This window comes from Lutjanus erythropterus, chromosome 11 (genome assembly GCF_056507025.1).
Source record: "Lutjanus erythropterus isolate fLutEry1 chromosome 11, fLutEry1.hap2, whole genome shotgun sequence".
Classification (NCBI taxonomy): domain Eukaryota; kingdom Metazoa; phylum Chordata; class Actinopteri; order Lutjaniformes; family Lutjanidae; genus Lutjanus; species Lutjanus erythropterus.
In genome coordinates, this window is record NC_139327.1 from 15,835,244 (window position 1) to 15,855,720 (window position 20,477).

A 20,477-nucleotide genomic window follows, 5' to 3' on the forward strand; every position below is an offset into this window, starting at 1 on the left:
CATTTTTTTGACCTATAGACACTATTAACAGCTTCCGGCTTCAGGGGTGAATCACTGGTCTTTTAGTTTGTTACTTTTTTCCTCGTTCATTTTCAACTGGTAGCTTAGGAGAGTATTCCCTTGGTGACATGCCACATTTTAGAATTACTTGGCTCAGTGGGTGACTTGCCTAACCCAGTTAGTTTTATGTTAATTCAGTCTCATGGGGTGTACTGCAGCAATGAACAGAGATGTTTAAAGCCTCCACGTGTAACATTTACTGAGCGCAGCTTTGTATCAGGTGAGTAATTCATTTCTTGTTGCAGAGCCGCAACCTCCCTTAAACTATCTAATTTCTCCCCTCTCTGCTTCTCCAAACTGGGGGTGAATCAACTAGAACCCAAACTGATATATCATTTGGTTGATGCATCAGCCCGATACTGACCAGATATGGGCCAATTGAGGATATTGTCATATTGGCATATATGTTTACCAATATACAATATAGACCAATATGAAAACAATGGGGAACATTTATGAAGACAAGAGGAGCTCCCTGGCAGGTATAAGCTGCTTCTTGTAGTTTAGAAGTGGTCTCTCACCATATTGGTAATTGGTAAAGTTTTCACCATCTAAAATCTCCATCGTCTCAAAAATCCCATATCAGTCTCGCTCTAAGTGTCGTCCCCATCTACTGTAATAGACTCACTATGAATAAGTTCCTCATACAACCCCATGTAAAATAATCTGAACAATCCCTTTAAATTGCACAAGAATGCGTGCTTAGCACCCTTTTTTGCAAGTGCAGTATAATAGTGCATTGCCACCATTTCACTCCACCATGATTAGAACATCGACCTTAAAATGAACTGGATTAGGGGTAATGCCCACAAAACAGAAAAGCCATAATCAGAAGGAGCTAGCGTAATGGAAAGAATCTTGAGTCTAAATGGTCTTAATGGTGCTGCAAAATTACTCTGCCACTTTAACCTCGGTGCCAAGCCAGATGTGAGGGAAAGATTCACATCTGAGAGATGACATACGTGAACCCGAAGGTTTGTAAGTCTTAAAGTAAATTAATCTTACAACTCCGTACAGAGGCAGTGAAGTAACATATGTGAAGACAGCCACAGCAACACACACAATGAAGGGTACATCAACATGTGTAAGCTTGCACACACACCCATACAGGTCCTCTCAAAGGAAAATGAAATATGGATGATAAATAATAAATAGGAGTTGAAAAGAACTAGTTAATGTTTTATGAATCTGGGACATCATCTCACAGTCAGGCTGCAGGCTTTTGCCTCTTACCGCATGACACATGCAGAAATAAAAGGAACACAGAAAGGAAGAGAGAGAGATGTAAAAGAAAATCACATCATAATCAGAACTTCATTCAGGACGAGAGCCTCCACAGACAAGACAGATTTTGTGAAACCAGAGGCACATGCTCCTCATACACAGCACAGAGAAAGACATGACATACTTAGATGCCAAGCCAAGAGGACAGAGCAGAGGCAGAGCACTGTGGACTGAAGAGGCCTTAAATATTTGCAGCTGTTTGGCCCAGGAACTCCCCTTATGAACATCTGGAGACCTAATGTTAATCAAGGCTAATCAGCATGCAATTAAGACTAAATAAAAGGGTCAAATATTATCAGTGCCAACACACTGCATCATGGGTGAAGGCTTGATAGACTGTCAGTATGCACAGAATGGACGAGAGTGATACAGTGTCACATTTCAGCTTGAAGGACAATGTCACAGGCAGTGATACCCTCTGTGACGTGCGTGCACACACAGTGCTTCCTGAGGGAAGAGCAGGCGATAGGAGTCAGCTGTGTTCTGGTGGTGTGTACACTCCGCTCACCTTGTATGAGAATGCGCACATCCCGACTGCGAAGGTTGATGTCATTGGCAACCTCACACCTGTAAACTCCAGAGTCATTCCGCTGGAGGGGACGCAGGAAGAGCAAAGTGCTATTCATTATTTCCACCCCTTCTGGCATTTCACTGTCCAACCTGAGATGCACAAGAGACAAACGTTTAGACAGACACTCCTACAACAAGCATCCCCTTACATAATCATGCATGTGTGAAATCTTATTTTGAAATATAATGATAAATAATTAAATTATGACTTGAAGGTTTAGAATAATTAAAAGACATTTGAAAATATTTGAAAAGTAAAGCAGGGTTTTTGCAGGTTTAAATAAGTTAAATTTAAGACTTTTAAAGATCTTTTTAGGACCAATATGAATGCAATTTAAAAGCCATTTCACTGCCATACAGGTTTCTTATCAGAGTTGCACGAGTTAATGTCGTTAGTGCAGAGTGGGTCACCAAACACTAATTGTGCTGTCCTCGAGCCAGATCTCGCTGAACTTGCACTTACCAATATTAGATGAATGTGAATATCAACAGAAACAATTTTAACTCATTATTTCTAGAGGTAGCTTTTATTTTGATGAGAGAACACGCCACATTAAGCCACAAGCCACAACACACTAGCTGGGTGTGTGCCAATAAATTCTGACTGGGCTGCATTGTTTGCATTAGTGGTCATTGGCTCCAGGTTGGTTTGGTTTTGTAGCTGTTAACAGTGTGACCCAAATTCAATAAACAAATTCAAAAGCGAGATTGAAATTAAAATTAATTTCAAAATCCAATCAATTTTAAGACATTTTAAGTTTTGAATTTTAGACTAAGGCTAACTCTCAACTCAGTTGCTAAACTTCTAGTATCCTTCAGTAGTCTGCAAAAAAATTTACAGGCTACTGAAGGCTTTATTTAAAATTTTTTTTAAGTCCACTAGTCTGACTTCTCAAGGCACAACTCAGTATTTTGGCTTGTTTGTTCAATTTAGGAAGGGAGAAGAAAATGTCATACACACACACCTGATCCATCTGAAGTGGTGAGCCGGTGGGTTTGCGTTGGCTTTACAGGTCATTTGAACATTTTCTCGCCCCACGTACCAGTTTCCGTCGTAACCCACAACTGAGATATCAGGAGCATCTACAAAGAGAAGGAAGAAACAACAAATAATTGAGATATCATTCCAGCTTGGCCAGAAACCAGACATACAACCTTAGAAAATAGTGTTCAGGATTAGGGTAAAGGTAAATTTAGGTAAATTTTCATATTCCAAATATACTTCTGCTGTGATACTGTATTGTCTTGATAGTTCAGGCTGCCACTCTGTGCTTTACATCAGCACATACAAGATGACTGTTTTCTTAGTTTGTGTGCAGCATTATATGGAGTCTGAGGTCAGTCATGGCCTAGAGACATAAGCCTGTGTCCTCCAAACACTAAGGTGTTTGTTAAAGTGCACATAGACACAAACAGTGATTTTCACAATTTTTAACCGAATCATCAACACTATTCCCCAACTGTGGGGCCACTTATCATGGGTTTTTGACAGTATTTTGACAGCCATTTATAGCAATTTAGATCTTCTATTAGTTTGCATTTGTTTCACTGAGTGCAATGTTTTGTTTGATGGCAAAATATTTACTCTGCTTTGTCTTTTTGAATTATACATATCATACACTGAATAAGTAGAAAATCCTTGATAGTTATGATCTGTCACAAACAGCAAGTCTGACCAAAGTTAAATGCATCTGTCAAACATAAGAGGTTTTGAAGGAGGTAATTTTACCCCTTTCACCAGTCTATTTTCAGCTAGTACGCAGAGACCCATTTGTACCCCACAAAGTACAGATATGTACTCCACCATCTATGGGGGCTTACTGACAGAAAACATTTTTACTTTTGACAGTTTAGGGGCACATAGGGACATGTACTGACAGAGAAAAGCCTAAAAAAAAAATACAGTTTGAAAAAAGAAAAACATCAAACAAAACACCAAGGACAGCCTCTCTCAGGCCATAATTAATACCTGTTAGAAGCCTGCACGGATTGTCCTTCATTTCATCTCTGTCAATTCAGCTGTTTTCAAAAGTGAATTGTTGTTGAAGTGCTTCAAATAAATCAAACGTCAACAATGACAAGGCCAAGTATAATCGACTGACTGCCGTTGGAAATCAAATGCCTTTAAGATCGTCCTGTACTTTCTGCTAAATACTGTGTTTAAAGGTGTTCAAGGAAATTAAAGGAAAGGAGCAAGGAAATAGCTGCTCTGTTTGTGCCCCCTCAGTTAACAGTTGGGAGCCCTCTCTTAACCCCTACAACTCATTCCATTTTGTAGTGTAGACTCTACTGCACCCTCTAATCTACTCACTTTTGGTTTATTCTGCCTAAAAAACTTAAAACAAAATCATTTCACTGATGTGTTAAAAATACCCAATTAAAGTCTTACACTGAACATTGAGCTGGTAGGGGATCCTGAAGTCACTCTGCAGAGCTGGGTGGCGGACCACACAGGTAAGTGCGTGGCCCTGGATGTGACGTGTGGGCTGCCAGAGGTAGCGCACTTGTGTGCTGATTGTGCCGTTGGCTTCGTCAAATAGCTGCACTTCTGACTGGCCAAACAGGTTGGACTCCCAGGACACCTCAGCAGGTGGTCGGGCCCGCTCAGCGATGCAGGTTGCCACGACAGTATCGTTACCACCATCGATCAGGGCAGTCGAACCTGCAGACACGTAGACCTTCGGCTCCACTGTGAGCAGAAATAAGAGAGGTGGAAATAAGAAAGAGTTTGCACATTAGAATTTCTGGGGTTGACAGCAGTGTTTGGAAGGTTTACAATACATTTTTTTAAATCAATACCACTTTATCCCAGTATTTACAAATGGAGGCAAGCATTCATTACCTTCACCAAAAAAGGGCAAAAATTGGGTGTCAGTGTCATGTTTGCATCACTGCTGATCGGAGCTGGAGCAGATAAATACCTGTGACTACTGCAGAGTCATTTGACCCAGGAGTGAATGCTGATTGTACCCTTTTCCGCAGAAGACAAAATCCAGATGCTAGTGGGCTTTAGTGTGTTTTTTGTCCTGTATATTCTTGAAAAGAGTTGAAGTTGTTAGACAGAAGAACACATATGCGCGTAAACATACATACTTACCAAGTACATTGACAGTAGTTGAGGCTTGAGTGTTGCCTAGAGGAAATGTGGCGACCTTACAGGTATAGATGCCGACATCAGAAAAGCCCACGTTTTCCAGTACAATGGTGGCGTCATGAGAGGAGGGTGACCGAAAATACAATCGATGGATGAACTCTGGAGGGATGGAGATGCCAAACAGTGGGTTGTACACAGCCACTGTGACAGAGCCTGAAGGCAGACGGCGCTCCCAGGAACTCTGAGTTAGCGTAAGGTTTGTGCCCACCTCCACCCTGCACTCTAATGTCACATTCTTCCCCAGCACAGCATTCACCCTCTGAGGCACCACCACCTGACTGCCCCACACACCTGCCAAAGACACAAAAACAAGACTTCAGCCACATACAGTTTCATTTGCCAACAGGTCTGCATAATTTAACGCCATAAATCAGAGCAGTCGGAAAATTAATAGCACTTACACAACAGCTTTAAAATGTATTATGTCCACTTCTTTTGAAACAAAATAAAATTTGTATTTTAATTGTTAATTTGTGCTTGTCAAGATCCCATCCATCAAAGTGAGAAATCACCTGCTGGCAAAAAAATACAACTTAATGTTGAATGTTACCAACATTATTAGCCATTATGAAACCTTTAAAATATCTAGATTTGAATTGCTAGTCTTTTATTAAATACGTTAGTTAAGGGTTTTGAAACCAAAGCCAATACTTTTAAATAACACAAGCACATAACTCCACCTTGTACGGATATTAGAGCTGAAACAATGGGTAGAAAGTGGAAATAATGTTAACAATCAATTCATCATTGCAGTTTTTAAATCAAGCAAAAGTGGTTAACTCTCTGATTCAAGCTATGGCTGCAACTAACAGTTATTTTCACTATTGACTAATCCAATGATTATTTGATTATCAATTTAAAATTGGGTCTGTAAAACTTGTTGAATGTTCAGTTTACTGTCATAGAAGATAGCAGCATATACAGCATATATTACAATTTTGAGGATGTAAACAGTGAATTGTTGGTGATAAATCAATTATCAAAATTGTTTCCAATTATTTTCTGACAATTGATTAACCAATTAAAGAAGCAGTATATGGGATTTAGTGGCATTACAGATTGCAAACACCTAACATCACATGATGACATCATGACTTATTGTTGGAGCTTTTGGTTCAAGCTTTCTAATGTTAGGATTTGCTGCTTTTCTGTATTCAATGTTGTTTTAAATTGAAAATCTTTTGGCTTCTGTTCTGGTCAGACTAAAGACATGTAAAGGAAGTCACTATGGGCTCCCAAAACTTCTGTCAAAAGGTTTTTTGACATTTCATAGACTTAACAATTAGTTGACTGATATAAACATCACTGACAGATTAATTAATTAGCAGACAATTAACTTTTCTGGTTAAAAAGAAATACATTACGTTATTCTACTCAATAGTTAAGCTGCAAAGATTAATTGTTGATTTGTCGACTATTAAATGAATCATCAATTATTTTGATGATCAATTAAAAAGTTTGTGTAATTTATGATTAAAAGTTTTTTTTTACAGCTCTTTGCCAGTAAACTGAATGTCTTTGGATTGTAGACCAAAAAAAACATCTCAGGACATCATCTTAGGCTTCCGGGAAAGACTGATCAACATATTTCACCATTTTCTGACATTTGATAGAGCAAAAAAGTAATCGATTAACAGAAAATAATTGACAGGATAACAAACAATGAAAATAATTGTTAGGTGCAGCCCTGCTGAATGGCACGGATTACATTTTCTATTTTGAGATATGAGATGGAATTAACAGCACGGACAAGTCATTAATCTAATACTGCCTGACAAATCAAGAGTACCACGATAGCATCAGTGAGTGAGTATTTCTGGTGTTACCTATGACGTCAGTCGTTAAAAAAAATTTAATATCTGTACAAGTTCAGCACCATCTGACATCTGTGGGTATCAGACTGGAATCAAAGCTTGATACCACCACAGCAGGCATTGGGCTTTTCAACAAATAAAACACAGCTGACTGTGTGACTGAGTGTTCCTTTCATTGATGAATTTGTTTTGTCTCTATAGCTTTCCTCATCCTGACCTGAATTCAGGGAATTAAAAGCAGGCTGTCTGTATGTCCTTTGTCCAAATATAACCAATCCATGCACTCTGTCACCTGCACTTGTCAGAAATGTGGCATGTCTCAAACACAGAGAGCTCAACGTCGTGTTAAGGAGAGTCAAAGGGATGTGAAATGAACAGACTGAGATGGGCAGAGAAACGATGGGAAGAGATATGCTAACATGTGGATGACATCATCGCTGAGAGAAGAAAACAAGGGCTGAGAGTGAGGAGAGGAGCAGCAAGAGTGAAGTCACATATGAAGCAAAAATGAGAGGAAATGTATCACCAGGATTCCGGTGAACAAAAAACAGAGGAATTACGTTACTGATTTAGAAAAGACAATATAACACTGCTAGACTGCCAAAGCCCTCCACCACATCACTAATTGCAACAAGCTGCCAGCAGGAAGACATCATCATAAATCAAAACCTGCTGCGCTGCTTGGCAACTGACGGCAAATATTCTATTGTTGTTTTGCCAAATGCCGCTCTTTCGCTGGCCGATCTCCCTCCAAAAGGCCATGTCCTCAAATATTAGTGCTGTAGAAGTTTCCCTTCCCCTAAAGTCTGAATGTCTATTTTTGTATCTTTTTTCTGCTGTTAGATTAAAGTTTTGTGAGAACACGGTAGTTATTTGACAGTGTTTCTTGTTTTGACTAGTGTGTTATTTTCATGTTATTCAGAGGTTGATTATAAGGTTAGTTATTAGGGATTCTACATAATGACAAAACGGAAAACCCTATTAGTGTGACAGCTTAACTAATTATAGTGTGACTCAATTGTCAAATTGGAGTATAAAATCATAACATTGCAAAAATTTCTTAATCCACTTGAGAAATTCAATGATTGACAAAGCAAACTTTCAACACTTTTAACATGTAGACCCAGATGGAGCTGGAAATAAACATAAGCCAAATGTTCAATTGTGGCAATGAAATCTTGATGGCACATTTTTTTGCAGAGTAGGTTTCATGAGTCATCGTATTGCTCACACAGAAAAAGGGCAGCAGATTTCAGTCCAACGGTGGGGAGATGTTCAGCTGTGGAGGCACCACTCTTGAATTTATGTGCTATTTAGAGCTATGGTTGGTTTTAATTCAAACTAAAATAAATGCATGCACACACACACACACACACACACACACACACACACACACACACACACACACACACACACACACACACACACACACACACACTCTCTAAAAAAATGACTCTATACACAGATCTGTAAAGAAAAAAAAAGCTAAAATCATTAATTGATAACAAAAACTCAGCATTAAGTTTTAAGTTTACCCACCCCATATTATTACTCTACACTGAAGCATAGGTTCACATTTGTGTCTAAAAACAATAGTCGTGACCATTAATTTTTGCTTGCTGTAATCGTTCTTACTGTTCACACTGGCCAGTAAGTGATCCCGTTCTAAAGCACTTCCAATGGAGGTGATGGAGGGCAAAATCCACAATCCTCATTATGTAAATAAATGCACAGTATACCAATATGAGAGTCCAGCATCTGAGTTTTCCAAATCAAGTGAATATCACCCATAGTTGCAGTCTTTTTTTGCACAGAATTCCCTCTGTGTTTCCACAGTGACACTGTGAAATTGGCCGGTGTCACTGTGGAAACACAAAGAGGTAATCCTGTGCTAAAAACACTGCAACTTTGGATGATATCCACTTGATTTGGCTAACTCAGTTGCTGAAGCCTAATATTAGCTTCAAATAAACTTTGGAGTGCATTTTTCACAAGAACTGTGGATTTTGTCCCCCATTAGTTCCACTGGGAGCATGTAAGGAGGGGATCTTTTAATGGCCAGTACAGCTTACAGCAAGCAAAAACTTGCTTCTGACAAGCTTCTGAGAAATGATCACTTCATTTCCACTTCTGAATCCAATACAGTACACTAAACTAATCTAAAATGCAGGGGGAATTAATTCTTTTTTTAGAGATTGAAAGAACTGAATATGAATTAGATATTATTTGAGTAAGAAATCTGGGTTAAAAAACAATTTTGGAAAAAAACTCTGCAAAGTCTGACTCTGCTGGCAAATGGTATTCAAACTCTTGTATCTTTAATATGTTTCTTCAAAGTATTTGTTCACATGAATTAGTCATTGTCGGCATGACAAAACAACAAAGTTTTCACTTGCATGTTACTGGGAGTTCATCGTTGCTGTTAGGTTGCTTGCAGCGCTGTGCTATCTGCCATCTCTCTGTCAAACCAAACTAAGACAAGGCTACACTTTGTGGTGGTGGACCAGTCTGGATCTACTTTAAATGATTAATCAAAAGTGCAATTGTATGTGAATTGTTTTTCCCTACCATACTGTCAGCTTACAATATACAATGTACAATTCATGCACTTATGTGGAAGGCAAACAGATTATGCATATAAGAGACACACTTCACTGTAACATAGGGTCGGGTGATGAAAACGTTAAAGCTTCCCAATGTCACTACACAGTGTTTTAGTTGTTTAGAATCTGATTACGTTTGGAGAGATTATTGATTTTTAACCAAAAGATGGCCATCAGCACAGGCCCTCCACACATACATTACACAAAATAAAAACCACGAGTTGAAGAACCATGCAAAAAAGGTATGAAGGCATCATGACCTCCACCAAAGACAACTTAATGAGCTCTGAATGTAAAGGGATAATTTCAAGCTAATGTTTTCTATTGTTCAATTGCTGAAGTTACTTAATGAGTATCCCCCCATACAAGTGATTAAGTAAGGAGGCAGAGCTGAGAAGATATTTAAATAAACTGGTACTCAATTGCACATACTGTGCACGTCACCACAAATGCCCTACAGCAAGGTACGTAGCAGACACTCCTTCAAAAATTACTTAGGAAAAATAAACCACATAAATAGAAAAAGACACAGTAAAAGATTAAAACATTCTGAATGAGCACATAATGTATACTAATGTAGAATGTATAACATATACTATTTGCTCTTCTACTTAAATAAAAAATAAGTGGTTTGTATAAAATCTATTAAATGTCCCACCTGAATCCAAATAGCAACTACTGTACAATATACTGTAAGTGATCCTCTGTCTGGAGTAGAAAACTGAATTTTACAACCTGCTGTATTTGTCCCGATAAGGCCAGATGGCAAGAATAAGAGCAGAGTAAGAGCAAAGAAAGCAGCATTTTTCCTGCGCTGAATATGTAATGGAAGAGGTATAGCGACCGTATTAAATTTTTATTGGTGACACCACGACAACCTTACATAAGCCTGCCCTCGTTTTCTCCAACTCAGAATAAAAAAGTGATGAGAATAAGGGCAAAGTCTATCTGATCTTATATGCAGCCTATCTTGACATAGTCATGAGAATGTTTTCTCTTTTTTCTTGAGCTTTCAGAAACAAAGAAAAACTGCTCTAAGTTCTTACAGCCCTTATATCCTCAAAGAGAGCAGCTACTGTAGACACTTTCAGTTTGGTTTGCAAACGCAACACAATGACACAGACACACAGACACAGACACACACACACACACACACACACACACTAGAAAACAGATTATAGATATCCTGGCATCAAGGACACATTGCTCCCCGGGGACTCTCTGCTGCTCGTTCTCACTTTAGTCAATATTACCTTCACATGCACCACTTATGTGGCAGCAAGTGTATTAATATGTGTGTCTTGCCAGAGGGCAGCATGTCTTGTTAAAAGTGGAAATCAGAACATAAATGGTGATGGTGTTAGGGTGGAAGTGGCAGAGCCAGCTGTGCAGTCTCGGAGCAGGACAGGGAAGGATTGAGTGGTCGTTTGACAGCGCGGCTTATCAGACCTTCAAATCAACTTTTTGCACAGACATTTTAGAACCGGCTTGATCGACCTGCACAAAGGTGCACATGCAGTGAGGTGATGTAATATGCATTTCTAGCCGACTGCAGAGGGCACTAATGCAAAAAGTCACATGAAGAGAATAAGATCAGCTGTATGATGTCATGAGGTGTCACAAAATTTAATAAATCAAACTTTAAGAGGTTTTTGATAAAAGAGGAGGAGAACATGACAAAAAACTAACTGCAGGTCTTCAAACTTTCAAGCACGAAAAATGTCCACATAGAGCTGGCTTAGCATATGTTTTGTGGGAGTGCATTTAAAACATGTTTGTCAGGCCTCAAACTAGAGGTGCAACTGTTGTTTAATCAATTATCAAAACAATTGGCAACTAATTTTCTTTTGCCCAGCTAATCATTTCATTAATTTTCAAGCAAAAATATCAACCATTTCTTGGTTCCATCCTCTTAAATGATGGATTTGGTGATTTTCTATGTCATGTATGACAGCAAATAAAGAGTGTATTCCAAAAAATTGAAAAGGAAGCACATCTCAATTCTTCAAAACAAGGAGGATAAAATAATCACATTTCACTTATTTATTTGACTCACATCACAATAAACAAATGCTTATGCATTTTGGCATAAAGCTCGAAGATGAAGACTTTGTGCGGAAACACGACAAATAAATAAGTGAAATGTGAGTATTTTGTCCTCTTTGACTTGAAGACTGATGTGCTACCGTTTCAATTTTTGGAATATGCTCACTGGATTTTGGGTCGAGCACTCTACTGAGAATCCCATTGTTGAAGCACAAACTCCTTTTCTAAATTCAGCAAATACAGAGTCTTTGGGTTTTGGACTGTTGGTTGGACAAAAGAGGCAAACTGAATACATCATTTGGGCCTGGGAAATTGTCATGAGCATTTTCCTTTAGAGTTTTTGACATTTCACAGTCTTAACAATTAATTGTGCATTATTTTTTATTTTACCATTGAACTAAATGACTGTGAAATGTGATAGATCGCACATAGTGCAAATATCATGGAGAACGAACACCAGCTTTTCAGCCTGTGCAAGGCGATTGTTTGTTTTAAGGCTTGCACATTAATATATGGTTTAATCTAAGCAGTTCTCATCAACCCCTGTGAAACATGCCAATGTTTGTTGGGGCTGCCCCATGTGTGCTGCATTTGTAACCAGGAAATTGTTTCCTAACATAACGACTTTAATAGCTGAAGATAATGTGTGGCTCTGTATCTGTCAGCCTTAGTAGCCAAAAATAAGATTAATGGATCTTTAATAAAACGTAGTGCATTTAGGAAGGGAACATTAAAACTTAAGAAAACTGTGTTTGTTCCCCTTTAAGGCCTAGACATTATTAGCTCTGAGGGTGTGTGCATCTATTTTGCATTCAAAAAAGGCACAAGGTCAAACCCCTCATTGAAATGTACAGCAGACTTAAACTGAAGCTAGATAAATGGGCACCTGTCTCTGCTCCTTAACCTGAACTCTGTGAAGGAAGTAAACATTGGACTTTGGGATCACGGTAATAACATGAAAGGACATGCAGAACATTAATAATGTGAGAGAGGGTCTCTGGGTGAAGTCAAGTCTTTAACAAAAGAGTTATGGCTCCGTTTATGAGTTCAGCCCCAGTATAATTGCCCAGAGCTTCTCTTCGATGCACACTGTCCAGTGGCATACATAACCACTTCTTTTTCCTCTGCACAATGCATAGAATTAGTGATGTGGCACCAATGTACAATGTGGCTCTGAATTGGAAAAAACTACGGTATGAAGCCCATTTTGCAACTCCACATATTATATACATTGGTTTTATGGCTAAAACACAAGCACTACTGAGTTACAAAAAAATAAACCCTGTTGCAATACAATGCAACAAACTCTGACTTTGTAAAATGTGGAGAAAGTTGTGTTGTAAGAGTGGAGTCACTCTAAAGTGATTTTGGATGTAATTTCTAGTGGTTGCATTTAACTGTATTAGGCCTACACTGAAAGATGTCCAGTCAATATCTAAGGGGTCCTTTTCCTTTCAGAAAACATCCAGTTAATGATGTCATGAATATGACATGAGGAGGCCGTAAACATGACCATTAGAATGCATCAATAATCTGTCTGATCCATTGAAAAACAAGAAAGATGATGCAGCTTCACTTCCTCCCACTGTACAAACTGAAGCAAAAATCTAACTGTTGCAAATGCTGTCATCTTGCACTGGTGGTGTCATTTGGAGCCAGAGTCTGCGCAGGAGTGATCAGTAATGGAGCCGCACTTTCGAGTTTATGCTTATACAGCTGGCGGAATCTGTTGCGAGCAGAGCTCAGCTGTCAATCATTGCATGAAACCCTCTTTTTATATCATTAAATAAGTAAAACCAAACTGATTAGAAAAATTAACACTTGAACAAACATAGTATGATAAGAACTACCCGAAAAGACAGAAATCGTCTTTGGGAAATTTTTATTTGATGTATACTTTGATGTTTTAGTTTGGCCCATGTCCTGTGTATTAACATTTGGTAGACAGGATTTATGATCTATTCTGCAACCAACCACCAGGGAGCAATTGAGATGCTTTGATTTCACTTTTGGGGAGCTCTCATGTTGTCCATTTCTATTATGCCTGATCTAAGTCACTTCCTGTGTTGTCGTGATGTCAAAATAATTGGACAGTAAGTTCCCAACTGGGAAAATTCACATGAATGCCCCCTCAAGTCAGAACATCATCTCAGAAGGTTGGAGAAAATTTTGCTACACAACACTGCGAATTTTTATCCATTCACATCATATATGCAGAAACATGACAGATGAGTGTAAATGTGCTACCAAAAAAAAGTTTAAATAATAATAATAAAAAAAAAATCTAATTGAATCATGACCTGAATTCAAAGTGCAATCAAATTGTGGTTTTGGAGAATTGTGATGCTCCTATTTGTCAGTGAGGTTATACCTGCCTGCAAAGGCAGGGCATTAAAGTACTGATTATCCTGGAGCGCAGCCAAGTTTGAATTTGATGAAATTTCCATTTTTTAAAAACAAGATATTTTGTTCAGGGATTCTCTGGCCTGGATTTGTGCATCCCACGAGGTTTTCATTAAACATTTACTCTATATCAAACGAGTTTCTTATTTATTCATCTGAATTAATAGGCCTAATGTCTAACTTTTTTTTTTTTTAACAGAAAAAGGGATTGCTATAGAAAAGCTGTTTGTGAGAAATACATCTCATCCATCCTGTACATCTTATGGCAATAATCAGTCTTGCATTTTCACTGGTTTGTTTTTAACACATAAAGTGCTGTGCAGTAGACAGTAGAGCAGATATGGGGACAGATTCGGGACAGAGTTGGAACTAAACTGCAGTGTCGCTGCTTTTTGAGTTTTTCACACAGCAACATTTAAGCACTTGGCACAAAGTTGGCGTGTTTCAGGGTGGAGTTAGCAAATTTCCCACCCCTTAATTAAACCATAATGAGCTCAGGCTCTACTGCAGGCACATGGTGGCTGACCCTCATCCCGACCTGGGAGGAGGTGCTGACATTTTGTCTTCTCTGGTGACACACATGTAGACTAAGTTCCTCAACATTTTACAAAAGCAGCTGGCGTAACAAAAAGCATAGGACCGCGTTACTTTGATATAAACGCTTCTTGAGCTAATATGGCTGCCAGTGAATCTGCAATGACCCAAGTGTATGGTTGGGTAACGGTATATATCACTGAGTATCAGTGCCTGTGCTCCCCGGTTTCTATGGACTGTTTCTATGGCAGCATCGGGTCGCACCATCCTCCGCGGTGGTGGCGCTGGCTAGCTAACCACTTCGGAGCGATGAAGTGAACTTGTAACCAAGTTTCCTTTCATATTTACATGACACCTGCTACTCTAAATTAACTGGAAACTTCAAATAATCCCCATTTGAAACACCCCGTTGTGGCTACTTGTACCGATTTGTTCGCTGAGCCCGTCGGCTCTTTCACAAAACTTCTGTGAACCGTTAGTGGAACAAATAGAAAAAAAAATACCATTCAACATTCCGGACTCACCTGTAATACTGCACAAAAGGTGAAATAACGCGAGCCTGCCCTGGTGTCCGAGGTAACTCCGGTGAGAAGGCGGTAACATTTTCAAAAGCAGTGCAGTCTCCTGCTCCAGGACCCAAGCGTAGGCTACATGCCAATTTAACGGTATGTGCTGAACAGAGGAACCTCCTCAGCAACAACTCCGAACTGCATGTGGACTGTACCATCTGCTGAGCACGGAGCGGGGGCGGCGGGAGCTCACCTGACAATGGAAGTTAACGGTCATTTGTCGAGCTCCTACAGCAGCATCACCCTGGAGGAATGATCCATTAGTATACACATTACGTCATCTCTGTTGATAACCCGACATACATTGATCAATCAAATCACTTTATGCTTCACTCTTTGCCGATTGCTCACTGGAAATAAGTGATTTTACAGCTTACTAAGGGATATGTTTGTTTTGTTTATTTCTCTGTCAGTCAGTCAGCAGGGTATTTTGAAATTATTTAACAGATTTCAATAAAAAATGTTGGAAAGTTTGAACAGTTTATCAAGAGGAACTGAGTCATTTTTGGTGCAAGTGAAGCCAATATGTGAACATTGACAAATCAAGTTTTCTTTTAGAATTATTGAACATTAAATTGCGCAATCAGTACAATCATTTTTTCACTACTTGGTCCACCCATAAGTGGTTCAGCCCATATGGTCAATCCATGGACTGTCATATAGGTCATGTCAAGTATAAGACATTGGTAGAAAAAATGCTTTAAGGGAAAATTCAGCATTTTTCATGTTGGTGTCCAGTCAGCATTGAAGAAGCAATAAATTCCTCAGTGTGTTATATTGACAGAGGAACCTGAGTTCTTCTGCTGCAAAATCTGTTGTTCTTCCTGCATCCAGTGGGTAGTCAGGGGCATGCTAGATGAGTATTAATGCGATGTTTTGGAACAAACAAAGTACTAGCCATAAACCAGAATGGTGATACACAGCAACATGAGCGTAGGTGACAGAAGCTGGCAACTCCAGCAGTGTTTTGTGGATTAATAAACTAAACTTGACCTTCATTTGGCATGAGGCTGAGTAAATAATGACTGAATTTTCATTTTTGGGTGAACAGTCCCATGTATACTATAACCTCTCGTCCATGAGTAGATGGTGATGAATGATGTCGCTGATCTCTCACAACAAAACAATCGAGATCCTAGATTCTCAAACTATGGTACTGGTGCCATTGGCTTTACTCTCTCTGTGGTACGGTGAGGAGCCTCATAAAATAAAAAAAATAAATATATTAACTTCAAAATATATAATCAAAATACTAAAAAATCTCACATGAAAATACTATAACTATGAGATCACCGGAATGTAATTTAAAATAACGTTAGTCTTTCCTGTAACATTTTTGTTACAGGAATCAGCCTATTACGTAGTCACATTCATACATATAGCATGTGCATATCCATGAATAGTTACGAGTCAGCAATAAATAAAATTCTTATTAGGAGCAAACCTGCCTCCTGTATGAACTGTCCATAGCTGAATAGGCTAGGTCTGTGCTACTGTATTTTAGCTTTTGTCATAATGGTGGCATTTGGAGCTCAGTATTTACTGAGGTGGTACATGGTGTAAAAAGTTTGAGAAATACTGATCTAAATTGATAAATAGTACTACAGGTACAGGATGATGAAAATATGTATTTTTGTTTTTTGGGTGATCTGTCCCTTTAATAGCATGACTACTTATGGCCACATATAACTCACATTACCATGTGTACACATCACAGACCTTTTTAATATATTTCTTGACATGTAAATGCAGGAGAAGCATGCACAAATATTATACATAGCATCATTAATGGCCGTGTCCCATTTAATTTAGCTATTTTCAGAGCTTTGGTACATTGATGGTTCACTATAGCCTTATGGGACACAAACTGAGCCTTGCTGGCACTTTCAACTGTGTCTGTCCTGCTAAAAAAGTCAAAATATCTGCAGTAAAAAGGTTTACTGATAAGGGTTCCTAGAGATTATCACAACATTTATACCCCTGTTGGGCATATTAATGTGTTTGTGGCATTCAGGAGTTTGTGGTGGTAGACACTGCAAATGTCATACTATCACTAAATGATCTCATAATGTTTTGTTGTGATGTTTGTAAACTTCTAAAAATTATTATATGATCTAATTTTCTCTATGGATTTATACTGTAATTGGTGTGATACCCAACTGAAGGCTGTTGAGAGTTTTAAGATTTGCTCTCAGTGGTCAGTCATGGCTGCGTGGATCTGTCACATGCACACATGTGTAGTTGCTGCTCATAGTCAGTCAACAAGTTATTCTTTGCAAAGTAAATGCGTGTGGGATGGGATGAGCTGGGGGCTGGGGGGGGGGGGGGCAGCACCCCCTTCTGCTGACAGAAAGCTAACCAGGTCAGTGCTTTAATTTGAGTCTCAGTGCTGTCCTCTGGAGAGCCACAAGGGATACAATTACTCTCCCACCATCCCATTCATCTGCTACTCTGCGGTGCAAACGCTTGTGTGTGTGAGTGTGCACGTGAGCATGTCTGTTCTTTAATCTGTCTCGAAGTGGGTAAAATGAGTGCATTGAATATTCCCACTGTTCTTGAGCTCAGTCTGAAAATCTTGCCTTGAGTGCAATGCATCAACATGAAAGCTATATGTTGCTGTGGCAAAGAATCTATGATGAGGCAGAGAGAAGTGCAGACTACAAGACTGGATAATTCAGTTTAGGGGCGTCTTCTAAAAACACAGCTGTATTAGAATTTGTCCATTATAGTTACCTGCTGACTTTTCCACTAGACTGGTAGATTTTTCAATTAAACATGATTTAGACGAGATGAGCCCCTCATTTTTGTTTGTTTAGCTCCGTGTTTCATATTTCCTTTTTCTTTAATCAACAGCTAATTTTTGAAATTGATCCTCCATCTCTTGTTAATTTTTCACAAGTATTTCTAAACTTTGCCAGATCAACAAACACGGCCAAGTGTTTTGTGACTGCTGCGGTTTTAAACTAATGAATTTAGGGATAGTGGAGAAAATAACAGAAACACACTTGCAATTCATTACAAAAGCCCTGTAAGAAATACTACATTAATGGCGGTTTTCATTCAGCTGTTTCTTCTTCTTTCTTGTTCTGAGGCTGTGGCCTTAACATACAGGGACGCGTGATATTGCAAAGGTGTACAAGTCTCAAGATTTTCACTACACAATAACTGTAGCTAAAAGTAGTCACACTGACAACATGATCGTGACATTTAAAGAAAAGTAGCAGAAACACGCAAGGACACTTTGTATATACCAGCATGCAAGCAATCATCATTGGACTGAATGGGCGCCATCTTTGCATCCAGTATCCAGTTCATAATAACAGATCCCTGACCTGTTCCCCCTGTAGATATAAACAGCATGAGTGAAAACATACTCACAAATAATATATTGAATTTCTGCTATATTCTGCCAGGGAATCCCTGTAAATTTTACACACTGGACCTTTAACTTTGTTATTGTGTGTTTTAATATTTTATTGGCAAATCAATTACACTCAAAATATTTTATTTTTTAAAATGTCACGGTTGTCGCCAGTACAGTTACATTGCAGTGCCACTAATGTGTAACTTGAGCAACAGAACAGAAATGAACAACTCAAACCCCTCAACTGACCCTCCCTGAAGTCCTGCCCCTTTTTGCTCTGTCCTCCAATAACAGATGAGCAGACTTGTTACCTCGGTCACCTTTCGCCTTTCTGATCTCTTGTATTTAGATATGCTTGTTAAACTCGTCTATGTTGGAAAGAAAACCAAATTGTGGAGAGGTTTAAAGATGTTGCTGGGGGACCATAAAAGCAACATATAGTTCTGAGTTTGCTAATGTTAGCGAAATACTAGCTAATTGGCTAGCTAACAATTGATGATTTTTTCTAATGTGTGCACTTGCTGCGGTCTTTAAATAGCATGATTGACATTGCATCTCTACTTCATAGAACAGGCACCAAAATCTGAAGCATAGCATGTTTATTAGTGATGTAATGACCTCTCCTTTATTTCCCCTCTAAAACATGGTCAACAAAATAACTTTCTAGACACAGTAATGCATTATATTATGTATTCATTCTTGGTATTTTATCCCCATCCACTGTGTAAAATTTCCCCAGACTGGTAACAAAAAAAAAGTTGCTTTTGTCAGTATGATTGCTGTCAGTTTTTTTTTTTTGGGGGGGTTTTCTGGGATACAAAATTTTCTGATATAACAGAACTGTTCTTATTTTGTTTGCATGTAGCCCAGAAATAAACAATAGACTTTGCTTAAACAATTTTGGCTGAAAAAGTACCTTGGCTTCTCCCTCAAATCACATCTCAGTTAATTAGCAACAATAAGCTTTCCGTCTCTCTGTACCTTCCCTTATTCAGGAATAATTCTGTTTTCTGGATGCCCTCCCTGTGAGCACAGCAGCAGCCAGTGTAAACACCAACAACACAGTGGAAAGAGTGACACATAACCCGTGTGACCAAAAGTACGACTGTGTTAATGAAGCTGGCCATTATTAAAGACCAGCCACAGACTGCATTTTCTTGGTGGAGTTTGTGAAGGATGTTGTGATCATGATAACGACCTCTCCCTCCTGCTCCAGCTCTGAACTAAAGCTGCTCTCTGTCACCAGGTACTTTCTCTCTCTGGAATGTTTTTCAACCCTTCGAGTGCTCTTTCAGGAAGGCCAGAGAGGTATTTGAGAGGGCTTCAGGATTGTGGTGGAGTAAAGATCGGTTAAATTAGTCCACCTCCCGCTCAGGCGCTTCTTTTATTCTGCGGGTCAACGCCTCCCTCCCTGTTTACCCACATAAATTGGTCTCTCTCTGCTTTCTGTCTCTACGTCCTACACAAGTGTCCATCTGGACTGTGAGAAAGAGGAGGAGACAGGAATCTCATCGGTAATATCACAAGTTACTCAAAATTCCTGTTTTCCATAATGTCATACAAGTTTCCTCGGGTACCATATTCTTAAAAGTTGCCATATGAGTTCATATTAAGGTCCACATTGTGACAGTTACAGCCACAGTCTGCACTGTTCAACTATTTACAAGCCACAAGTGACATCTGCTGGCCAAAAGGATGAACTCTTTACATGCAGAATTAGACTTAACATCATGATTTTCATAGTAAAACATCAATTGCTTGTCAGAATTACATTGTGATTGGTTATAATTTAATGACTTTTAGCCCAATCATTATAAAACATATTGCATGTTTACAGTATCTGAAGCAATTTCAGTCACTTATGACTGTGTGGCTGACAACTACTTTAAAAATGTTGAATTGTCCCGTTAGATTTTCTGATTTTTGGCATCCATCTTTTGCACAAAATGAAGTATCTGAGCTATTATGAAAGGCTAAAGTTACCTGGTATATTCCATTGATATTTGTTATTGGAAAATGTGTATTATAAACTGATGGGTATTGAATTTGTATTATCTTTCAGAAATTCTCATAAAA

General features: G+C 38.8%; 1 protein-coding gene across 2 annotated transcripts in view; it reads right to left on the reverse strand.

The window, feature by feature from the left end:
• The window catches only part of nectin3b (nectin cell adhesion molecule 3b), a 32,900-nt gene extending 17,774 nt beyond the window's left edge, over nucleotides 1–15,126 (reverse strand). For both annotated transcript variants that reach the window (XM_084730262.1, XM_084730261.1), the window contains exons 1-5: nucleotides 14,993–15,126; nucleotides 5,012–5,359; nucleotides 4,304–4,603; nucleotides 2,880–2,997; nucleotides 1,853–2,004 (exon numbers count right to left, since the gene is read on the reverse strand). In XM_084730262.1, coding sequence (XP_084586388.1) covers nucleotides 1,853–2,004; nucleotides 2,880–2,997; nucleotides 4,304–4,603; nucleotides 5,012–5,359; nucleotides 14,993–15,071 — 997 coding nt within the window. In that variant the 5' untranslated portion in view covers nucleotides 15,072–15,126. The remainder of the gene's footprint in view (nucleotides 1–1,852; nucleotides 2,005–2,879; nucleotides 2,998–4,303; nucleotides 4,604–5,011; nucleotides 5,360–14,992) is intronic.
• Nucleotides 15,127–20,477: the final 5,351 nt, after the last annotated feature.